The 20,150-nt window shown below is 28.4% G+C and overlaps 3 protein-coding genes across 4 annotated transcripts; 2 read left to right on the plus strand and 1 right to left on the minus strand.

Moving 5' to 3' along the window:
- Positions 1-246: 246 nt before the first annotated feature.
- LOC117215052 (RNA-binding protein 25) lies at positions 247-9,659 on the minus strand. Of its 2 annotated transcripts, none has more exons than XM_033461466.1 (12): positions 9,460-9,659; positions 8,804-8,946; positions 7,639-7,963; positions 7,363-7,557; positions 7,167-7,282; positions 3,068-3,279; positions 2,358-2,976; positions 1,803-2,220; positions 1,508-1,729; positions 862-1,037; positions 649-795; positions 247-569 (listed from the first exon to the last, which is right to left on the minus strand). In XM_033461466.1, the coding sequence occupies exons 2-12, from the start codon at positions 8,909-8,911 to the stop codon at positions 477-479; spliced, it is 2,631 nt and encodes an 876-aa protein (XP_033317357.1). In that variant the 5' UTR covers positions 8,912-8,946; positions 9,460-9,659; the 3' UTR covers positions 247-476. The 2 variants fall into 2 exon arrangements, with proteins under 2 accessions (XP_033317357.1, XP_033317356.1); XM_033461465.1 differs by having other exon boundaries at positions 7,639-7,993; positions 9,460-9,658.
- Positions 9,660-10,599: 940 nt separating this feature from the next.
- On the plus strand, positions 10,600-14,448 carry LOC117215059 (serine/threonine-protein kinase VRK1-like). The gene is made up of 10 exons (XM_033461476.1): positions 10,600-10,826; positions 11,879-12,049; positions 12,208-12,333; positions 12,405-12,601; positions 12,679-12,922; positions 13,003-13,203; positions 13,372-13,595; positions 13,667-13,917; positions 13,975-14,108; positions 14,206-14,448. Exons 2-10 carry the CDS (start codon positions 11,884-11,886, stop codon positions 14,271-14,273), a joined length of 1,611 nt encoding a protein of 536 aa, XP_033317367.1. The 5' UTR covers positions 10,600-10,826; positions 11,879-11,883; the 3' UTR covers positions 14,274-14,448.
- Positions 14,449-16,510: 2,062 nt separating this feature from the next.
- LOC117215054 (putative tyrosine-protein kinase Wsck) lies at positions 16,511-19,609 on the plus strand. The gene is made up of 4 exons (XM_033461469.1): positions 16,511-17,062; positions 17,165-17,319; positions 17,391-19,129; positions 19,218-19,609. Exons 1-4 carry the CDS (start codon positions 16,896-16,898, stop codon positions 19,284-19,286), a joined length of 2,130 nt encoding a protein of 709 aa, XP_033317360.1. The 5' UTR covers positions 16,511-16,895; the 3' UTR covers positions 19,287-19,609.
- Positions 19,610-20,150: the final 541 nt, after the last annotated feature.

The raw sequence follows: 20,150 nt of genomic DNA on the forward strand, positions 1-20,150 counted from the left end.
TAATAGTAATAATAATAATATATAATAATATATATTATATATGTACACATATGATAACATCAGTTGTTTTTACTGTATCTATGTACAAATTTTGAAAAAATTATTTGTAAATGATGAAATTATATAATCATTAAAATTAAATCCATCAAGCTTCTTGAAAAATGTAAAAAATCTATCATTTATAAACATGTTGAAATTCTCTTTAAAACTACGAATAAACAAATTTGGAAAGACACAACTCAAATATTATAAATCGTAATTACAATTTGTATTTAACGTTTCAAGTGCTACACATTTAGTTTACCTATCAATCGAGCAACATTGTGTTTTTCGTCTAGCGAAAGATCCTACAAATTATATATAAGTAATCATGTATTAAGGTACATAACCTAAATAGTACAATTTTTAACCAAAGGAATTTGATGTGTAGTATAAATTTTTAAGTCGATTAGTACTTTTTTGAATTGGTATTTCATTTATTTAACTAAGCCCATTTTTTTAGCTTCCACTTCGTAAATTAATAACCTCCACATTTTGACAACAAAAACTTCTGCTTCTTCATCCAATACCTACAACGTATGATATTATAAAATCAATAACAAAAATATTATATAAATAATAAATAATAATAAAATAAAAATTATTTACCATCTGTACATCATCAAGTATGCCCTGAGGCGAGCTGCCGGCCATTACTTTGCTACAAATAAAATCTACCAATGTAGGTTCAGGCTCTCCAATGTATTCAATAATCTTTTTATTAATCCACGGCCTTATCCTCTTTTCCATTAATGTCTATAAAAATAACAAAAATTGATGAAAAATTAATTCATAAATATTCATTCATAATATATATCTTACATTATCTATTACTGCCCAATCAAGTTGATAGCCAAACAAAGCATTTTTATCTGTAGGTATTTTGTCAATGAGGGATTTTATGTGCTTTCTTTTCTCTTCTTGACTTTTTGTACTTTCTTCTTTTCCAGCTTTAGGAGCTTCTTCATTAGATTTTTTCTTTTTCTCCTCACCATAGTCTAGAATAGAATTCATATAAAAATCGTATATTATTGTAATATCGTAGACGAGAGGCCTAAAAGATATCGGGCGAACCATAAACAATGTCGCGAGAAAGCCTAAGTGCCGACAGGCCAATGTATCGTCGATCCTTCAATCGAATAGTTACGCAGAAAAGGCCTGCGTGACCCTAGCTACGAGCGGTCAGTGTTAGTTGAGAAGTCATAGAATGTGAATCGAGAAGTCAGAGAGTTCGAATTGCGTTGTCGAGAGAATGTGGTCCGCGTGAGAGAGTGTTGGAACCGTGGTGACGAGAGTTGCAAATTAACTATTTAGTTGTCTTAATTATAGCACGTTATTGTATTTAGTTCACGTTAAACAACCATCGTTTCCTGTTTAACCAACACCTGTTTAATCCATTTTAAATAAACTAATTGTAGTAAGATCCTACATTATCTAAACGAAAAATATATTTATACTTTTTAATTACCTAAAGGAACTAGTTTGCGCTTCTTTGCGTTATTAGCACCATCGTCATCATCGTCATTATTAAATACGTCTTTAACATCGATCCGACCTTTCTTTTTATTCTGATTCGTTTGTTGCGTACTAACATTAATAGCCGTGCTTGGACTAGCAGGAGTTTTATTACCGATACCATGATCACCTCCACGATTGCCTCCGCTTCCCATGGCGAATGGCACAAAGTTACCTGTAATAAAAGTAAAATGTGGCACACAAATACAGCGTTTGTATAAGTTAAATAAATCACATCGTTTACTCACTACTACCAGTTTTTTCTGGTTCGCTAACGAGAGACATACGCGAATCTTCATCTAATGTGGGTGGAATGGACTGAACTGGTGTTGTTACTGTTTGATTAGAAGGTGACGATCTTGTACCCTTTACACTTTCTCTATCTGTTTCTATAACTTCTTCAGTTTCTTCGCCATCACGATGATGATTCTGATGATGACGATGATGTCTTCGATGATGGTGGTGATGCCGCGGTGGTGTTCTAGATGGTGCCTCTGACTGAGAAACATCATCAAATTGCACACATTCGTCACTATCACTTTCAATTGGTTCAGTTTCTATGGGCGGCATAACTTCTTTTTCCTTTTTCACCACTTTTTCATCCTCTTCGTCTATTATCGTGATAACCGGTTTAGGCTTATACTGTTCCTCCCGTTCAGCTTTTAACTGAAATAAGCAATATCTTCATGTAGAAGGAATAGTCTACATACAACGAAAGATAAATGCATATTACATATCTTAATAAAAATCAATATTATAATTAGTCATAAACCAAAATATCACATTATTTAGGAACATTTTACCCTTTCAAACTCAGCCGCTGGATCTGGATGAGAAGCGTCAGCATAAAGTTTATCGCGAAGGCGTTGAAGCTCTTGACGCTCGGCACAACGATCCCGCGAATCAGCTTCTGCTTCCAGTGCTCTCTCTTCTAGACGACGTGAAAGTTCTTTACCTTTATAATATTTAGCGTCGTCTCTTTCATCATCATAGTCTTCGAGAAATTCTTTCAAGCGTTTTGCTTCCCTTTCTCTCGCTTCCCGTTTTGCTCTGCGTTTCTCCGCTTCTTTCTCATATTCCTTTTGTTTGCGACGTTCCCGTGTCTCCCATGCTCTCAAACGCTCTTGATAAGCTGCTTCTTTTTCTCTCGCTCTTCTTTCGTTCTTTTTCCTCTCCTTCGCCTCTTCCTCTTCCTCCCTTTCACGCATAATTTCTCTTTCAGTTTTCCTTGCTTCTTCTCTTTCACGTTCTCTTTCTCGTTCCCTGTCCCTTTCCCTTTCTCTATCTCTTTCACGTTCTCTTTCCCGCTCTCTTTCGCGGTCACGGTCTCTTTCTCGTTCTCTTTCTCTATCTCTTTCTCGATCTCTATCTCTATCACGATCTCTGTCGCTTCTCTGACGATCCCTCTCTCGTTCCTTAGATCTTAAGAAAAATAGAAAATACTTACAATAAATTTTATATTGTAAATTAATGAATTTTTAAACACTTTCCGGAAATTGTTAAATGTTAATACCTAGATTTAGACCGCCTTTTGTCTCTTCTACTACTTCCGGTACTACTACTGCGACCTTTATGAGACGTGGGACTACCAGGATCGCCGTCTTGATCGTCTTTAGTGTTACTGCCATCACGCCTGTCTCGTCGCTCTTTTTCACGTTTCTCCCGTTCTTCTTTCTCAACAGCTTCTTTCTTCCGTTTAACTTGAGCCTTCTCCTCCTCCTGCTTCTATAAAAAACAAAAATAAAAAAATAGGTGAGACCAAATACTCAAAGCAAACTTATCAGGCTGTGATAATAAAACGCAAAAACTAGCAATCGTATATCCTCCTCAGTTATAAAAATTAAAGGGTAGAAAAAGGTTACTGTAAGTGTAAAGTTAGTTAATGAATATAAAAGTGGTAAAATATCACTACACTATAACAGTGCAGTATTATCATTTCTTTTCTTGAATTCAAAATATAGATGCCCTGATACATACAAAATATTTGCACAAACAATCGATATTATTTAAAAAGTAATATTATACGAATCTTTATATCAACAAAATGATTACTTGAAATAAATACTTCAAAAAGAAGTCTTAATTCGTTATGAAAATTCTTTTAAAAAATATTTTTAACATTTTGTATATTTTTTAAACATTTACATTTTGTATACAAATTTTACTTTAATTTTAGTATCTCTAACATTACAAAGATTGCAATGTTGAACGATTACTAGTTGTACAAAAATTAATCACATATCAAGTATCATAATTCTGTTCATCTCAATATAGTATACTCACTCCTCTGGAGTATGCTCGCTCAGCAGCATCTTACACGAAATCTTGTTTACATATCAATTACCTAAGTGCAGGTATAAATTTTGGAAACAAGCATAAGAAATTTCTTAAGCTCTACTTAAATTAAGAATACCTTAATGCTAACAGACGCATTGTAGAGGCCACCCAATGTACTTACAACATTGCAAATGTGCCTGTAAATCAATAGTGTCTAAAGCTATATAAGTCTAAGAGTTGAAAGGGGTGATATTTAGATTTCTTGTCAATATTCAATAATTATTAGAAAGTATTATACCAATCAGAAGCGGAGTCATCACGAAGAAGGGATTCCACCAAAACACCTTTCATTTTTGCCAAGAAACTGTCACACGTCTGTCAACTGTGTTTTCTTCTGGCTATGCAGTTGATGCAGCAAACTGTTGGATATCAAATGCACAATAGTTTGCCCACCCTTATCGTCCAGTATTATCAACGTAACGTCTTAGAAATAAATTAATATGGTTCATCCTTACTTGATATAATAATAACAATAATGGGTTACTGCTTGGAGAGTCCTAAATCATAGACTCTAATGAATATTACTTTCTAGTGACAAAAAATTATGAAACCTAACGCTGCTTATTCCTTCCTGCTTATGACATTGTTAATAAACCCTATATAAAGCTATCAGTGGACTATGCTATATAAGAAAAAACATATTCAAAATTATGAACTGCTTTCTCTTAGTTTTCAAAATTAAATATCCATACAATAACCCATAGTATTTTAATCTAATAAGGATAGAGTAACTGAGTGCATAAAAGTAGATGCACATATGAGGAAAAAAACAGACTGTTGAAACATGAAATATCAGTGGTCATAGGTATTCAGATGGGCAGTTCACTAACAAAACTACAAGAACCGAATGGTTGTGTTGGCTCATGGTTGTGGAGTTTACTCACGGTGTGAAGTTGACTTGGTCAGTCAGTGTGGTGGTACCGGAGAATGGAGGACGCACCTAGGTACTACATGTCTGATCGAGACGCTGACAGAAGCTGTTTACACAAAATAAAGACAACAACTGAACAGTCGCCATTGTGAAGACAAAATCATTTCATTGTGTGTAGGATTCAGAAAGTCTCGATCCTATTAATAATCTATCTAAGAATATATTATAAAATATGTCAGCGTCAAATTTCTTTGTTCAATGTATAACATTTTTTACCGATCCTAAACAATGTGTAAAAACAAATGGAATGGCACTTTGCTGATCTTCTATATATCTGTACTAAACTGCTAGACATTAATACAAATATAAAAATAAATTGTAATTATCTTTCATAAAAAACAAATAATACAACAATCTTCATTAATTTTATAGTCTCACTCAATGAAAAATTGAATAATCAAATTTTCTAAGAATATAGTAATCTATAATTATTAATTTAGTATTATTTTTTAAACTTATTCGTGTCAACCTCATATAAAGTAATTCTTTTGCTAATTGACTCAAAGAATATATAATCCTCATAGTGATTGACAGCACTGCCATTGAATCAATTAATGAGAGAATCATCTGTGTTATAGAGAACCTTTTTATTACAATTTCAACTATATAATTATAATGTTGCATTTACTTTAAAATATTACTAAAGCCTTCCAACTCTTTATCCTTTATTATTTTGCATTCTATAATACCATTACACAAGTTCTTCATTTTTTAAAACTATAAGAATTGATTTTGTAATGTAATTTCTTTAAAACTAAGCATCATATTATATAAAAATACATTGCATTTTTATAACAATATTGGTGCCAGCAGTTTAGCACAATAACTATAGAAACAGGTAAAGAAATTTGATTATATGGAATAACTTGTATTTAAAATACAATAGCATTAATGCTATTAATATAATGCAGAATTGTATGCGATGAATTAAGAAAATGGAGTTTCAATAGAAACAGATTTATTGGCTACATGATGTCAGCATGTTGTAGAGTTACGAGATTCTCCCGTCTTAATATTGCACATTTCTTGTTTTTTCATGTTTTGTTGGTTGGATATACTCTGACTTACCGACGAGGCTGCAGCTGCCTGCGAAAATACGAGGGATGTGCTGTGATTGACTCCCTTCAGAGCCAATGAGTGAGTGAAAGAGTGGTCCCCACACACAGCATTCCTAGGCGTGTGCGTTTGCTGTGTGCGACGCACGCTGCCTGTTATTATAATTATAGCAACGAGTCACGGCTCCAATTTTTTAGAGCTAACATAGCACACACGCACTTTATCACAATATACTTAAAAGCTAAAGTTTACAACTATACACTTGTAATCCTCTTTTGCCTGCCCAAATGCATTTAATTTTCTATATAAATATGTTGCGAGTTCGATCAATAATTGTCTAACATGAAACATAGATATAATCAAATGCATAAAACGTGTATAAACGTTTATAATACATATTTACAATGCATTTCATTATAGTATTTAAAGCATAAAAACATCTAAATATTTGTCACATACAAATTGTAACTTAGTAACAATACAATCATTTAAAAATGAATTAAACACAATTCATGAATTCACTAGCCATTGATATAATCAAAAAATATTATAAACTTGTTAAACTTAGTACAAACTCTTCACAACTATAATTTAAAAACACATTTTTTTTATTAAATATATAGTTTTTAAAAAAAGTTAGTATATTTCATGTTTTCCTATTTGTAAAGTGATTCATTTTATTTCTTTATTTGAAAAACGAAAAAGAATATTCATATCATGTTTTTTAAAGATAATAGAATAAATACTACAAAGTATTACAAACATATTCTTAATCATTTGCACAAAACAGAAACAGATAAATATTATCTTCATAACACTTACATATTAAATGCAGAAAAAAATAAAAGCTCTATAGTAATATAATATATTGCAGTTAAAATTTTACTTTCAAAGATATGATTCTTTCTAGCAAAAAATTTAAGAAATTAAATATGCTGTCTATCACATACACAGAAGAATGTATAACAAATACTATTGTCCATTAAAATAATTTATATTAGTTAATATAGTTTTTCGCATAAAATAATTCTTTTTAGAGAAGATTACAATATATTATAGAATAATGTTTATAATGCTTCGTAAAAAATTCACATAATCGACACTAACAATTTTACAATAATTGTTAGCATTCTTATACCTAAACTTTTGCAAAGTTTTTACCCAATCCTATTAGACCACAATTCATAATACCTTCTAATATCTTGGTATATCATATCCGACCAAAAAGAAGGGCAGAAAAGTAGGAATGACATAACAAGATTTCTAAAATAATTATGAAAATAATTACCTTCATAACCTCCCTGAATTTTCCAATTTCTCGTGTAATCAAGTCTCTTTTACTTTCTTCTATTTCTGCATCATCCAGGTTCAAAGACTTAGCAACCATTTTTATTTGATGTTCTTCTATAACATATAATTAAAGAATATTTGTTAGTTCTCCAATTTAATTCAATACATTACTATGAATAGAATTAGTACACTACCAGGTGCAGCTTGAGCCATTTCTAAATCAGCGGCATGTTCAGCTATAATTTGATTAATACGTGCTAGTGCATCTGCATCCACTACTCTCATACCCTCATCCATGTAATCTTCACCTTCTTCTCCTTCTGCCCCTTCAATTGATGTTTCATCTTGTAGAGGCGATTGGCCTCCTCTTAATTTTTTCCTTCTTTCTGCTATTATACACAAAGAAGTAACAAATCAAAATAAATGATTAATATGTATATATGTAAATACTGCAAGTATTTTAAATTTACCTTTGAACTGATCCAAAACGACTTTAGCTTTTGCATCAACTTTGACAACAAGCTTTTTTGTACCTATTTCCATGTCATGAAGTAATCTAACTGCTCTAAGACCTGCATCAGGACCTGCATATTCGCAAAATCCAAATGCTTGAACTCTCTTCCATGAAAGCACATGACCACATGCACCCAAAATATGTCGAATCATCACATCAGGTGCTCTTTCCATAATGTTACCAATAAATACGGTAACTGGCGGACCAGATTCTCTTTCACGACGACGATTATTGTCATGACGATTTTGGTTACGTGCATACCGAACAGCTGGAGCTGAGGTCTGCATCGCAGATACGGGTGTTGGAATCATCTATGTTTTATAAATGGTAGTATTCTTAATAATGCACATCTCTACTCATGCAGTCCAGAATCTCCCCTCCCCCTAATAGTATGTTAACCTTTTTCCTTGTATTATATTTTATTATAAAGATAAGACATGCATATATCAAATAAAAAGAACTTAAGATGAAAATTTGTGCCAGAAAACATAACTTTTAGAAGACGTCTCATACAATAATCCTATAGCATAAATAGTTAAGTAATATGCATTCCATTCATAGTGTAATTTAAATACAGGATGTTAATACATTATACAAAACAACTGCATTAACATATAGAAAAATGTTTAATTATGATATAATCAGTGATGTTTAAATTAATAAAATCAAACATTACATGCTTTTGATTTTTCTTTTACAGTAACTAAAGATGCTTATTATTTTTCTTTTAACATTTCTGGCACTTGAATATATTACTTTTTATCTTTTATTTAAGAAACAAATAGATTATATAAAGTAATTACATTATTACGAATTAAATAATACATCAATTTTTAATTAATATTTTAATTATTTAATATATAATCGTTATCATTTGAAATGAACAAGAAAAATGACACATTAAAATATTAGGAGATTAATCTAACAGAGAAATTATATTAAGTTACATTACTTTGTATTAGAGTTTTAGTTAATAAAATAATTAGTTTCTTTATTGAAACCATTGAAAATTTTATTGACAGCAAGTGCAAACGATTGGTAACAGGAGATCATAAATTTACCAACAGCATACAAAACAAACATGCCCAAATTTTAGAATATTTAATTTTATATTTACTTACATGTGCCATAGGCATTACACCACCAATTATTGGTGGAGGTGCACCAACCATGTAAGGCATTGGTGGCATGCCTGGTATTCCCATTGGGGGCTGACCAGGGTAAGACATTTCTTATTTTAAATAATACTATGGCAGTGTTCTCACTAAAATATGTAATACAGTTATTTAGTGGAAGTAATATATAAAAGATATAGTTTTATTTCAACATAGAACTTTTATTAATACTGATATATATATTATTGTAATCCATACTTACAATTATTAGATTTAAAAAAAAAATTTAATGATTGCAAATAAATGAAATCTAATGTCTGTAAGTTGTATTATGTAGTTACAAAAACATATTTTAATCATATTGTACTTGAAATATTTAAAAAATTGACATTAAATAACCTTTGATACATAACAATCTTCTTAAGCACACTTTCTTGAGATATAATAAAATACAAGTATGAATTTAATACTCTAGTAATCAATATTACAAAACAAATATTTGAACTATGCATAGACATATAAACATTACTCAACATGTAAGTTTGCTGTGTGAAAACATGTTTTTCATAGTAATACTTATAGATATCAGAGAAGCCTCTAATGGATGCTTTGGTATTCTAACCATTAAAATGATCTCAACAAAGAACCAATACTGTACTTACATAATATATTTGAAAATAGAAATAAAGCATCAACCATCATTTAACAAATATTTACGTCATTTTAATAGGACTCTAAAGCTAAAGGAATATTACAATAAACACACGAACTGAAACTTCCACTTTCACAAGCCGTCAGCTAGTAATTACTTCTTTTCGTCCATTACGGCTTCATGCGCTGATTGCTTCTAGAAGGCTATGGTTGATGTTACATTTCTCATGGGTTCGAAGACTCATCGTAAAAGAACCAAGCTACATATGCAGCAACTTACGACTTCCACTCTGTAATTTATTGAATTTTTGATAGAACATATTAAAACAAAACAAATTAATATTAAATATTTTAAATTGTATACAATTATATCATTTCCTCAGTAGAGCAGCATTTAGTTTTAATTTTAATTTCAATTTTCATTTTCATTATCATATTTTGTTGTACGAGAGACACCATTAAAATGATATGAAACAAATCTATGTTTAAATAAATTAATGCCAGAAAAACCGGTTTACTTACACATTAAATTGTATTATAATTATATAATTTTTACATATAATTCTTTACAATATTGTTTTACAGATCTACAAAATATTTAGAATTGTGTTGTAATTCTTTTTTTTTATCGTACTTTTCATTATTTACTTAATAACCTTTATACTGAAAATGTAAAAAATAATTACGAAAACATTGAACAGCATTACTAGATATTTAAATAAACATTTTTATACAAAATCAATTAAGGAAATTAATTAAAATACAGTTGACATTTTTCATTTATATACATAAAATTTATATAAATTTGTAATATTCAATGGTCATCTAAGCTTGTAGATGTTACCAGATGCTAATATTATTATAGATGATAATATTATTACATTAGAAAAAAATACATTAAAAAATATATGTATGTAAGAAAATTCATTAATTCTCTTTTCTCTAGGCATTACATTTTTAAAAGTGAACTATCTATAATATAGTAAATCAATTATTAAAACGGATGCTATTAATAAAAATGAATATATTATGTAACAATCATAACTCATCATGTTAGATTAAAATATTGGAAATATAATAAACAATGTAGTGGACAGTAAAATAATATAGCGGGTTTTTTATTGTCAATATTAGCGTTATTTAAATGCTTAGTCAAGAAGATATAAATTTAAGGACGCCCTCTTCAGTTGATCGGTTTCCGTTAAACTCCTTAGTTCATGAAATGGCAGTGTGGTGTATTCTTACGCTAGGTGAAGTCTTTCTGGAGGATAGTCAGAGTTTCAAAACACAAAAAAGAAATACTTTAAATTATTAAAGATTCCGATGTGCCAAACAATTAAAGAGATTTTGTGCGATGTCCTTTAATCCGTCTTCTAAGGTATACAAGCTAAAATGAAAGAGTATTTCATGCTTTTTATTAGTTAATTATTTTAGTTGACAGTTGAACATGGAATCCTTAAAATTATATTTTTTTGTTTAATTTACACAAATAGGAAGTAATATTTTGTAAACCAAGGTAGTGAGTTATATATGAACTCTTGGGAAAGTACTAGAAAAAGCGAAGACAATTTTTATGATAATATTTACGTAATTTGTATTTATTAGAAACCTTATTAGGTAGTATTTAAATAATGCATTTTCTACTGCATCAGTGACGACTGTTGTACAAAAATATAGAAAACACATTTCTACTTTTTTCATCACTACTATTGTACTGTAGTATTGAATTATAAAATTAATTATTATATAGTAATGCATATCTATCTATCAAATTATTATTTTATTTAATTAAAGGGATAAATAAGATAAATTTAATTACATTTATAATACAAAATGGAATTGTTTACAGTATAGGTTATACATATTCAAATATTAATTTGAATAAAATGTATTATTATTTTAGCGTAAAAGTTTAAAGATTTTCATGTTGTAATTTCATAACATATATTAAAATCTTCTATTCAGTTTAAATATATATATAAAAATAATAATTTTATATGTTTCAGTACATAAATATATAACTTTTCTTTTGTATAATTAACAATGTGTATACATAATCAAAAAATAATCAAAAGGATTATGTATTTATATATAAACTCATTGCATTCAACCAGATTATACTTATTTTTTATATCTTATTTATATTGAACATTTCTACTAGTGTATTCATAACAAATATAAAATTTAAATATAGGTTAAAATATAATTTATTTTATATAATGTTTTAATTCATATAAAAAGCAATTATTTGCAGTTATATGATCATTTTATAATTTTATGTATAGAAGAATTTTCTTGTGAAATTATATAGAATTTATAATAAACTATAATATTGTCCAATCTTTTATTCTTAATAAATAGTTAATATTTCCATCATAGTGTAGTGTACAAGTTAATAGAATGTTGAATTTTATATAAATAACTATATAGCGATAATGGCACCAAGACGAGGTGAAGAGATATCTGTTAAAAGAGTAGCAGCATTAGGTTGCAAATTACCTGAACAATTGCCAGCTGGGGAGATATTAACAGATATTACTCAAAACAAATGGAAACTAGGACATGCAATAGGATACGGTGGATTTGGTGATATATACTTAGGTAGTATTCATTACTCAAATACCGTTTGATTGAAATAAAATTAATGCCAACCACGATCAAACAAACAGAAACATATTTTAATAAATTATTTAAATGTTGTATTCACTATTTCATTATCTGTTGCTATTAATATTAAATTTAAAAATTTTACATTACAGCATCAAATGACATTAATGTTCCAATTGGACAAGATGCAAAGTATGTGATAAAAATTGAACCACATAATAACGGTCCACTATTTGTTGAAATGAATTTTTATATAAGAGCAGCTCGTAAACATATGAGTAAGTAACTTAGTTGTATATAACATATATAATCTATGTTTCATATATATCTCCATTATTATGAATTTTAGTTGATACCTGGTGCAAATCACAAGGAAAAAGACGAATAGGTGTTCCAACATATGAGGGATCTGGTTCTCACATATATCGAGGGCAAAAATATAGATTTTTAGTAATTCCAAGATATGGCATTGATATTGGAAAATTGTTTATATCAAATGGGAGAAAATTACCAATTAAACTTGTTAACAGGCTAGCTGTTCAAATGGTACTTTACTATAAAAATAGAAAATTTAGAAATTAGTTAATAATTTTGTAATTTCATTATTTTTCACATTTTTATAGTTAGATGCACTTGAGTATATTCACAGTCAAGGATATGCTCATGCAGATGTTAAAGGATCCAATATTTTGTCGTCCTTAAGTGCAGAAGATATAACAACAAAAAAATTTCAAGCTTATTTGGTTGATTATGGATTAGCTTATCGTTTTCGTACAAGTGCAGGTGTACATAAGCCATTTGTTCATGATGAAAGAAGAGCTCATGAAGGAACATTAGAATTCACATCAAGAGATGCACATCATGGAAGTGAGTTTTATAAATTTGTTATATTTCATTTTTTACAACATAATTACACTTTAGTTTATTACAAATTGATATTACTGTAGCACACTCAAGAAGAGGAGATTTAGAAACATTAGGGTACAATATACTACAATGGTTGTGTGGCAAATTACCTTGGGAAAAGGAAGATAATAGTGTAACATCAGCAATGGATCCAGAAGAAGTCCATGCACAAAAAGAAATTTTACTTTCAAATTTATCATTATTTATGCATAAATGTTTTCCTTATAAAAAAGAACCACCTGGTAAGTTATTGTACTTTGTATATCAATATTTCAAATATTTTTAAATATGAAAAATAATGTAAACCCATTCTACTTTAATTAGACAAATTGCTACTTTAAAAATATTCATGACTGATATATTTAATAAATTTTTAAAATTAAATATTAATAATTAATATTTTTTACCAGCTGCCATTATGGAGTATATGAAATATATTACTGAATTGGGATTTGAAACTAAACCTAACTATTCCTATCTACGTAGTTTATTTCAGTCTGGTTCTAGGCAAAAAAATGATGTTCCTACATGTTTGCACCCTTTAAGAGAATCTAATGAAAATATTTCTTATCCCATGTCTTTCAAACGACCGTACTTACGAGAAAGGAAACCTTGTAGACCTGTAAATGGCGAGGTATACTTTTACATTCTTTATTAGTATTAAATCTTATTTCATAATAAAATAATATGCATTATTATTTTTAGATACGCATAACTCGAAATACACAACCTAAATATCCAGTTGAACGAAAAGAATTTTGTTGGGAAGCAGTGCTAGCGCTTCATCCTGATAAGCTCGCAAAGATTAGTCTACAAACTCCACCTTCACCACTTACACCACCTCCTTCTCCACCTCCTCCATCCTTACCTACGTATGCCATGTTAAGCGTAATTCAGAGAATGAAAGAGAAACAATCAGGCGCATTTCGACATAAATCTTTACCAAAAACATTAGAGTGAGTATATTTAAATTATATACAATAACAGTGTAAAATAATCCTTTTTTTAAACAGAGATCTTAAAACAAAGTGGATGACACCAGCTATGGAACAAATAGTTCAATTAAAAAAGAAAAATTCCTTGACAACGCTTTCTTTAGCGAAGGTTTCACCACGTGTGACACGCTCCCGAGGGGCTCAATTAAAACGTAAGATATTCCTCAAATTTTTCTTATTTATGTAACTGTACTTTTATCTATATTTTATATATCTACGTTTTTTAATTCATTATATATGATCTATTAGGCCTTGGAAATAAAAAATCTTACAAACAAATACAAAGCAGCAAAAGAAAAAAAGGTCCCTCAACATGAGTATGACAAACTTTGCTAAATATTATACGTTTTCATTCCTTGAACAATGGAATCACAAACGAGTTATCTAAATAATGAATGAATTAAGTATTATTTCCTATTAATTCATTTAGATTTTGTAAGAATATACTCTTGATTAAACTCCTGTTTAAAGGACAAAATTTCATTTATTAGGAATGTCTCAGGTGTATTTAGAGCACCAACTTTTGTAAGACTGCTTATATATCATGATTTATTGTTTAACAAACTGTATATTAATATAAGATTTTTTTTTAGTAACTATATCTCGAACAAATGATTATAAATAATTCAGTGGACACTTAAAAAAATTACATTGCTTCCTTTAAGAACATAATTTCAATACAATTCAAAGAAGACTTGCTAACAGGCACAATAATGAGAAATCGTTACTTTTGCATATAAAAAGTATGCAATTTAATGTCATAATAAACAAGTGATCTGAATGTTGCATCGAAAACACATTTCATCAACTTTTAAGAATTATTTGTTTATTTTATAAAATGAGTCAATAGCATGATATGCTGAATAGATAATGTCAATATTTCATTAAGTTGCTTTATTAAAATAAGGTATAGCTTTAGTTTTTAAATTATATTTAATCTTTTTTTCTTTTTTATTGCTATAATTATTTTGTAAGTTATAAGTGACTGTGAGTAAACTATTTTATTATATTCGGACATTGCTAAAGTAATCTAATACTTTGATTTTGTGAGCCAGTCCTAAATGAATTAGTCCTAATTCTCATAAAAATATAGAGGTTAATTTATTAGCAAAAATTACGTAAAATATTTCTTTGAAGTATCACGATATATATTCAAGCATAGAATCCCTAAATATTGTCTATAATATAAACGAAGTTGTAGTATACTTTGAAATAATACAATTAAAAGTAGTGAAATGTAGGTAAAAATAATACAACTGTAAACTGTTATTAATTCTCAGTATTAAGCCAATAAATGCTTACATATGATTAAAATATAACAGTTTATATTTGTTATTATAGTTATACAATATATCAACAGGAATGCGTGTGTAGTATAAATAATATAACTAATATTTTTATTTGGTTCTAGATTTTATATATGTACAACATGTAACTAGAAAATACACAGTTATGCTTCTAATATGTTGCAATATCTCATGTAATATTATTTTATGTCATTTTTTAGTAGAACTTAATCAAACTTGTATTGATTCAGATCTAATATTTACATAACATTGTTACATGAAATACATTATATACTTGTATATATTTATATCATAAGAGCCATGTATAGATGGAACCGTCGATTTATTTACAGTAAATTTGTGATAACTAATTTGTATTTTTTTAAGTTACATGTACCTGTGCCAGAAAAGCAGTGTTGTTAAAGACTTAAAAGTGTATTGTAATTAAATAAATACATGTGCATTTGTAATCTTTTTTATAATGCTAGTATTTCATCATATTCTGATTTATTATATGTCACTAATGTAAGATACCTGACATGAGCTTTTTTTATTTTCATGAATATTATTCTAATTTAGTTATAGAATATGTGATTAAACATTTACTATATTAAGCAAACATTACATATATATTTATTAACAGCACTGCACAAGATTCTTAAAGTATTGTCAACAAGATTATTATAAAAAGAATATAATAAAATTTACTTGCTAATTTGTACTGCATTCTAATCAGGACGATTACTAATAGTATGAATGAATAATAAATAAATAGCAAAAATAATGCATATATACCAGGTATAGAATTTAATTATATGTGTATGTTATACATTTTATATATTATTGTATATTATATTTGAAAAAATATAAAATGTAGTATATAAAATATATTGTTTAAATAAATTTATTTAATTATCTTTTATTTATAGTTACATACTTATTAGTTAATGATTAATATTATTATTGGTAAGATAAGATATTAAAATTATTTTTTGATGTGATTTGATTACATTAAATGGAAGGAAATTTATTGTACTTTGTCACTATATAACATTTATGACTATTTTAATGAAATTATACTCAACTTTTTACTTCAAAAGATCAAAGTATAAAATTATCATAAGTATCAAAATGAAATAAAGAAAAGGTGTCCAAAAATTTTGTAAAGAATAAATATTAAATACAAAAATGACACGATATTTAAAACTAATATCTAATATGTATGCTATTACAATATCATTTTAAATTTTAAATATTACTAGCGCCACAAGTGAATGAACATCAATCATAATCATAGTAATGGGTATAGGTAGTAAATAAGTATACGTACTTAGATGCTACCACACCCGTGAAATATTTTGCGACTTTTAATATCTCACTCAGTATAAAGATTCTTAAAAGTTGTCACTAATAATAAAAATGATAAAAAGCCAAAGACTATATTGTTTTATCTTAATAATTACGAAGAATAAAGATCAGTGCACAGTTAACCTTATTTCTTCGTTTTAAATATAATGTCACCATTCGTTTAGTGATTCAGATTTAAACTATCCTGAAAGAACGTCACACTAATATCTGCAATGTACTTACAATTAGTAGTATAAATAAAAATTGAATTATAGGAATTGTATTTATAAAACATTACAATATATAATGATAATATTATTTCTACTTTTCTATTTCTGTGATCATATACTTAGCCAAAAATATGAGGGTTGTTTTCGAAGTTCCGCGTTGGATCCCGATTTACCAACCTTAATATTAAATCATGCTAATACACCTACAGAATGTATCAAAGAATGTCGTTCACGTTATTATATGTAAGTTATTGTTGTAATATTACTATAACGTTTGTTACAAATGTTATAATATTTAATATTTTTAAAGTAAAATTTAATATTAATTCACATTAAAATTAATAGGTTTGCAGGATTAATGAATGGTCAACAATGCTTTTGTGGTAGTAGGTACGGTAGGAGAGGTATATCTACTTCTTGTACTTTTCTTTGTATTGCTGATCAGAACAATTATTGTGGTAGTCAAGATGCAATGAGTATTTATTCGACTGGACAAACAGGTATATTTTTTAAAAATACTATGTACTTTCATTCTATTTTGATATTTATAAACTTAAAAACATATATCCAGGTCCTAGTCCACCAAGGAGTGCACAAATAATTCACAGTGGATTTAATAATTTGCAAATTACATGGGAACCGCCTAATATCAGAAATGGAAATATTACATCTTATACTTTAAAGGCAGTGGTTGTTGAAACATTTGCTTCAAATTTAGTACCAGCCGTAGAAAGTCAGATTCAAGGAGGAGCTTCAAATAGTACCATTTTACAAGGCTTACAACCAGGCACAAAGTATAATGTATCAATCACTGCTGCAAACACCCAAACAGATAGTGAACCTACATATATTTTGGGATGGACTTTAATAGGACCACCTAATAAGCCAATAATGCCAAAAGTAATAGAACAAACAAGTACCACAATAACTGTTTTATTATCAGAGGGAAGTAGTGAATATGGTCCTGTTAGTACCTACCAAGTATTTGTTTGTCAACCTGGTACAATACCTCCATCAGGTCCTAATGTAACTTATTACAATTATGAAACATCAATACAGCAAAGTCTAGGATATTATATTACTGGAGAATTTGAATCTTCAGAATTTTACAAATATACAAAATTTATAGTAGGAGATGGAAAAATGATTGGCGCATATTATAATGCACCATTAGATACTCAAGTAATGCCACAAATAGGCTTAACAGTAGTTTCTAAATTTCAAAGACAAGTGCAGTATGCTTATTCAGATCTAATTAATAAGCTGACAATTTATAATGAAAGTGGAAATAACAGTCTAAATTTGACAATTTTTATACTATGTATTGCAATTGCTGTTTTGGGAACGTTACTTATAGTTTCAATAATACTTTATTTAACATTGCAAGAACGCCATGAAAAGTTTCGAATAAGGAAACTTCCAGAGCAACAAGAACTTACATTGCAAGGTCCATTGTACGAAGTTGACAATTTAGCATATATTCCAGAGGATGTACCTGAAAGGGTAAATCATTATCAAGAACTGAAAAAGAAGGTATGGATTATACCACAAAACTTATTGACGATTAATGACACTACGATACGTAGAGGGCGATTTGGGACAGTACATACAGGTGTTATTCAAAAAAATGACAAATCTTGTAGTGTAGCTGTTCATAGTATAGCTGACAAATTATTGAAAGTATCTGACAAAAGACATATGTTACGAGAACTAGATGTTTGTATTAAAGCATCTCCTATGAAATATCTTGCAGATCTTATAGGAACATGTGAAACTCATGATACATTACACGTTGTACTTGAATTACCACCTCAGACATTAAAAAATTGTCTATTAGCTGCCAGATCTGGGAACACATTTCCTGTTGAACATATTCTACCTATAGGATCTATGATAGCATCTGCTTTACAACATCTTGAAAATTATAAAATTATACATGAATATCTTTGTGCACGTAGTGTAGGTCTCTCAAATGAATGGATACCTAAACTAATGGGACATGGAATATCCAAATATGCTTTAGAAGATATAAAATATACTCGATGGATGTCTGTTGAGTGCCTTGGTAATAGAAAAAAACACCAACCAGCAGTAGTCTGGGCTTTTGGTGTACTTTTGTGGGAAATGCTTAGTATGGGTGGTACACCATATTCTAATTTTTCGCTTGATAGTGAAGTGGAAGAAGCAATTGAGCAAGGAGTTAGATTACCACAACTACCAGATACTCCTGATCCACTTCACGAAGTTATGTTATCTTGCTGGAATATGGAAAGTCAGGAAAGACCAACATTTGCAGAATTAATAAGATTGGTAGGAATTATGTTTCATTTTATTTTAAATGCATAGAAATAAAATATTTTCTATTTCTTGGTCTGACTATCCCATTTTGCATTTTCAGGAAACCTTAAGCATTTGTCCAGTCACTGCAATTACTGAACCATATATCCCAGAATTAGAATTAAATTAATATCATTAATAAATAAGTGTTCATATTCATGCATTTACGTGACATTATATATTGTATATAACAATTTTGTTAAATATCTTCAAAACCTATTTTTATGTATTCTAAAGTTACCGTTGCATGTAATTTGTGTATACTAGATTTTATATTTTTTTTATAACTTTTTTATACTATAGATTTTTATTTTATACTTCCGTATTTTTTTCTTATAAAACAAAGTATTATAGAAGTATTATTAATACCTTTCCGTCCACTGAAGTGAAATCGAAAAAACGTACGATTTTCATAAAATATAAATTTCTACTTAAAATATAATATAACACAAAGTATTCCTACTTTAAACTTTAAACACTCATAGGTAATGATTATCCGTTTTGTGTTAAATTTCATAATAATTGAAAAAAAACTTCTTAGCATAATACTTTAAATTTTATATTATTGTAAAACACTCGTAGTTTTATTGAAGAAAAAATTTTCATATTTTCAATTGTAAAAACCTTTCTTATGTATATAATTGATAATTTTCTCGCTGGATACAAATTTTACACATTAATAATTCGATTTACCTATATCTAAAAAATTATAAAATATCTATAAATAATAAAACACTGATCTTAACTTTTATACCTGTAAACAATGTACTTACTATTAATGTTCATTGTAAGACTTTATTAGTAGACATTAACTTGAATAAGCATAAACTCTATTGCTTTGTATTTAAATATAAGAACATATGTATATTTTAAATTGTGTAATGTCTCAATTTTTATTTAATGTCACAGAGAAAATGTTACAGTTAATGTTAAAATTAAAACTTTTTAAATTACTTTTTAATCCAAAATATTTTTATAAATGATTTTATAATTA

Source organism: Bombus bifarius, unplaced genomic scaffold (genome assembly GCF_011952205.1).
Source record: "Bombus bifarius isolate JDL3187 unplaced genomic scaffold, Bbif_JDL3187 scf7180000009343, whole genome shotgun sequence".
In the NCBI taxonomy this organism is placed as follows: Eukaryota; Metazoa; Arthropoda; class Insecta; order Hymenoptera; family Apidae; genus Bombus; species Bombus bifarius.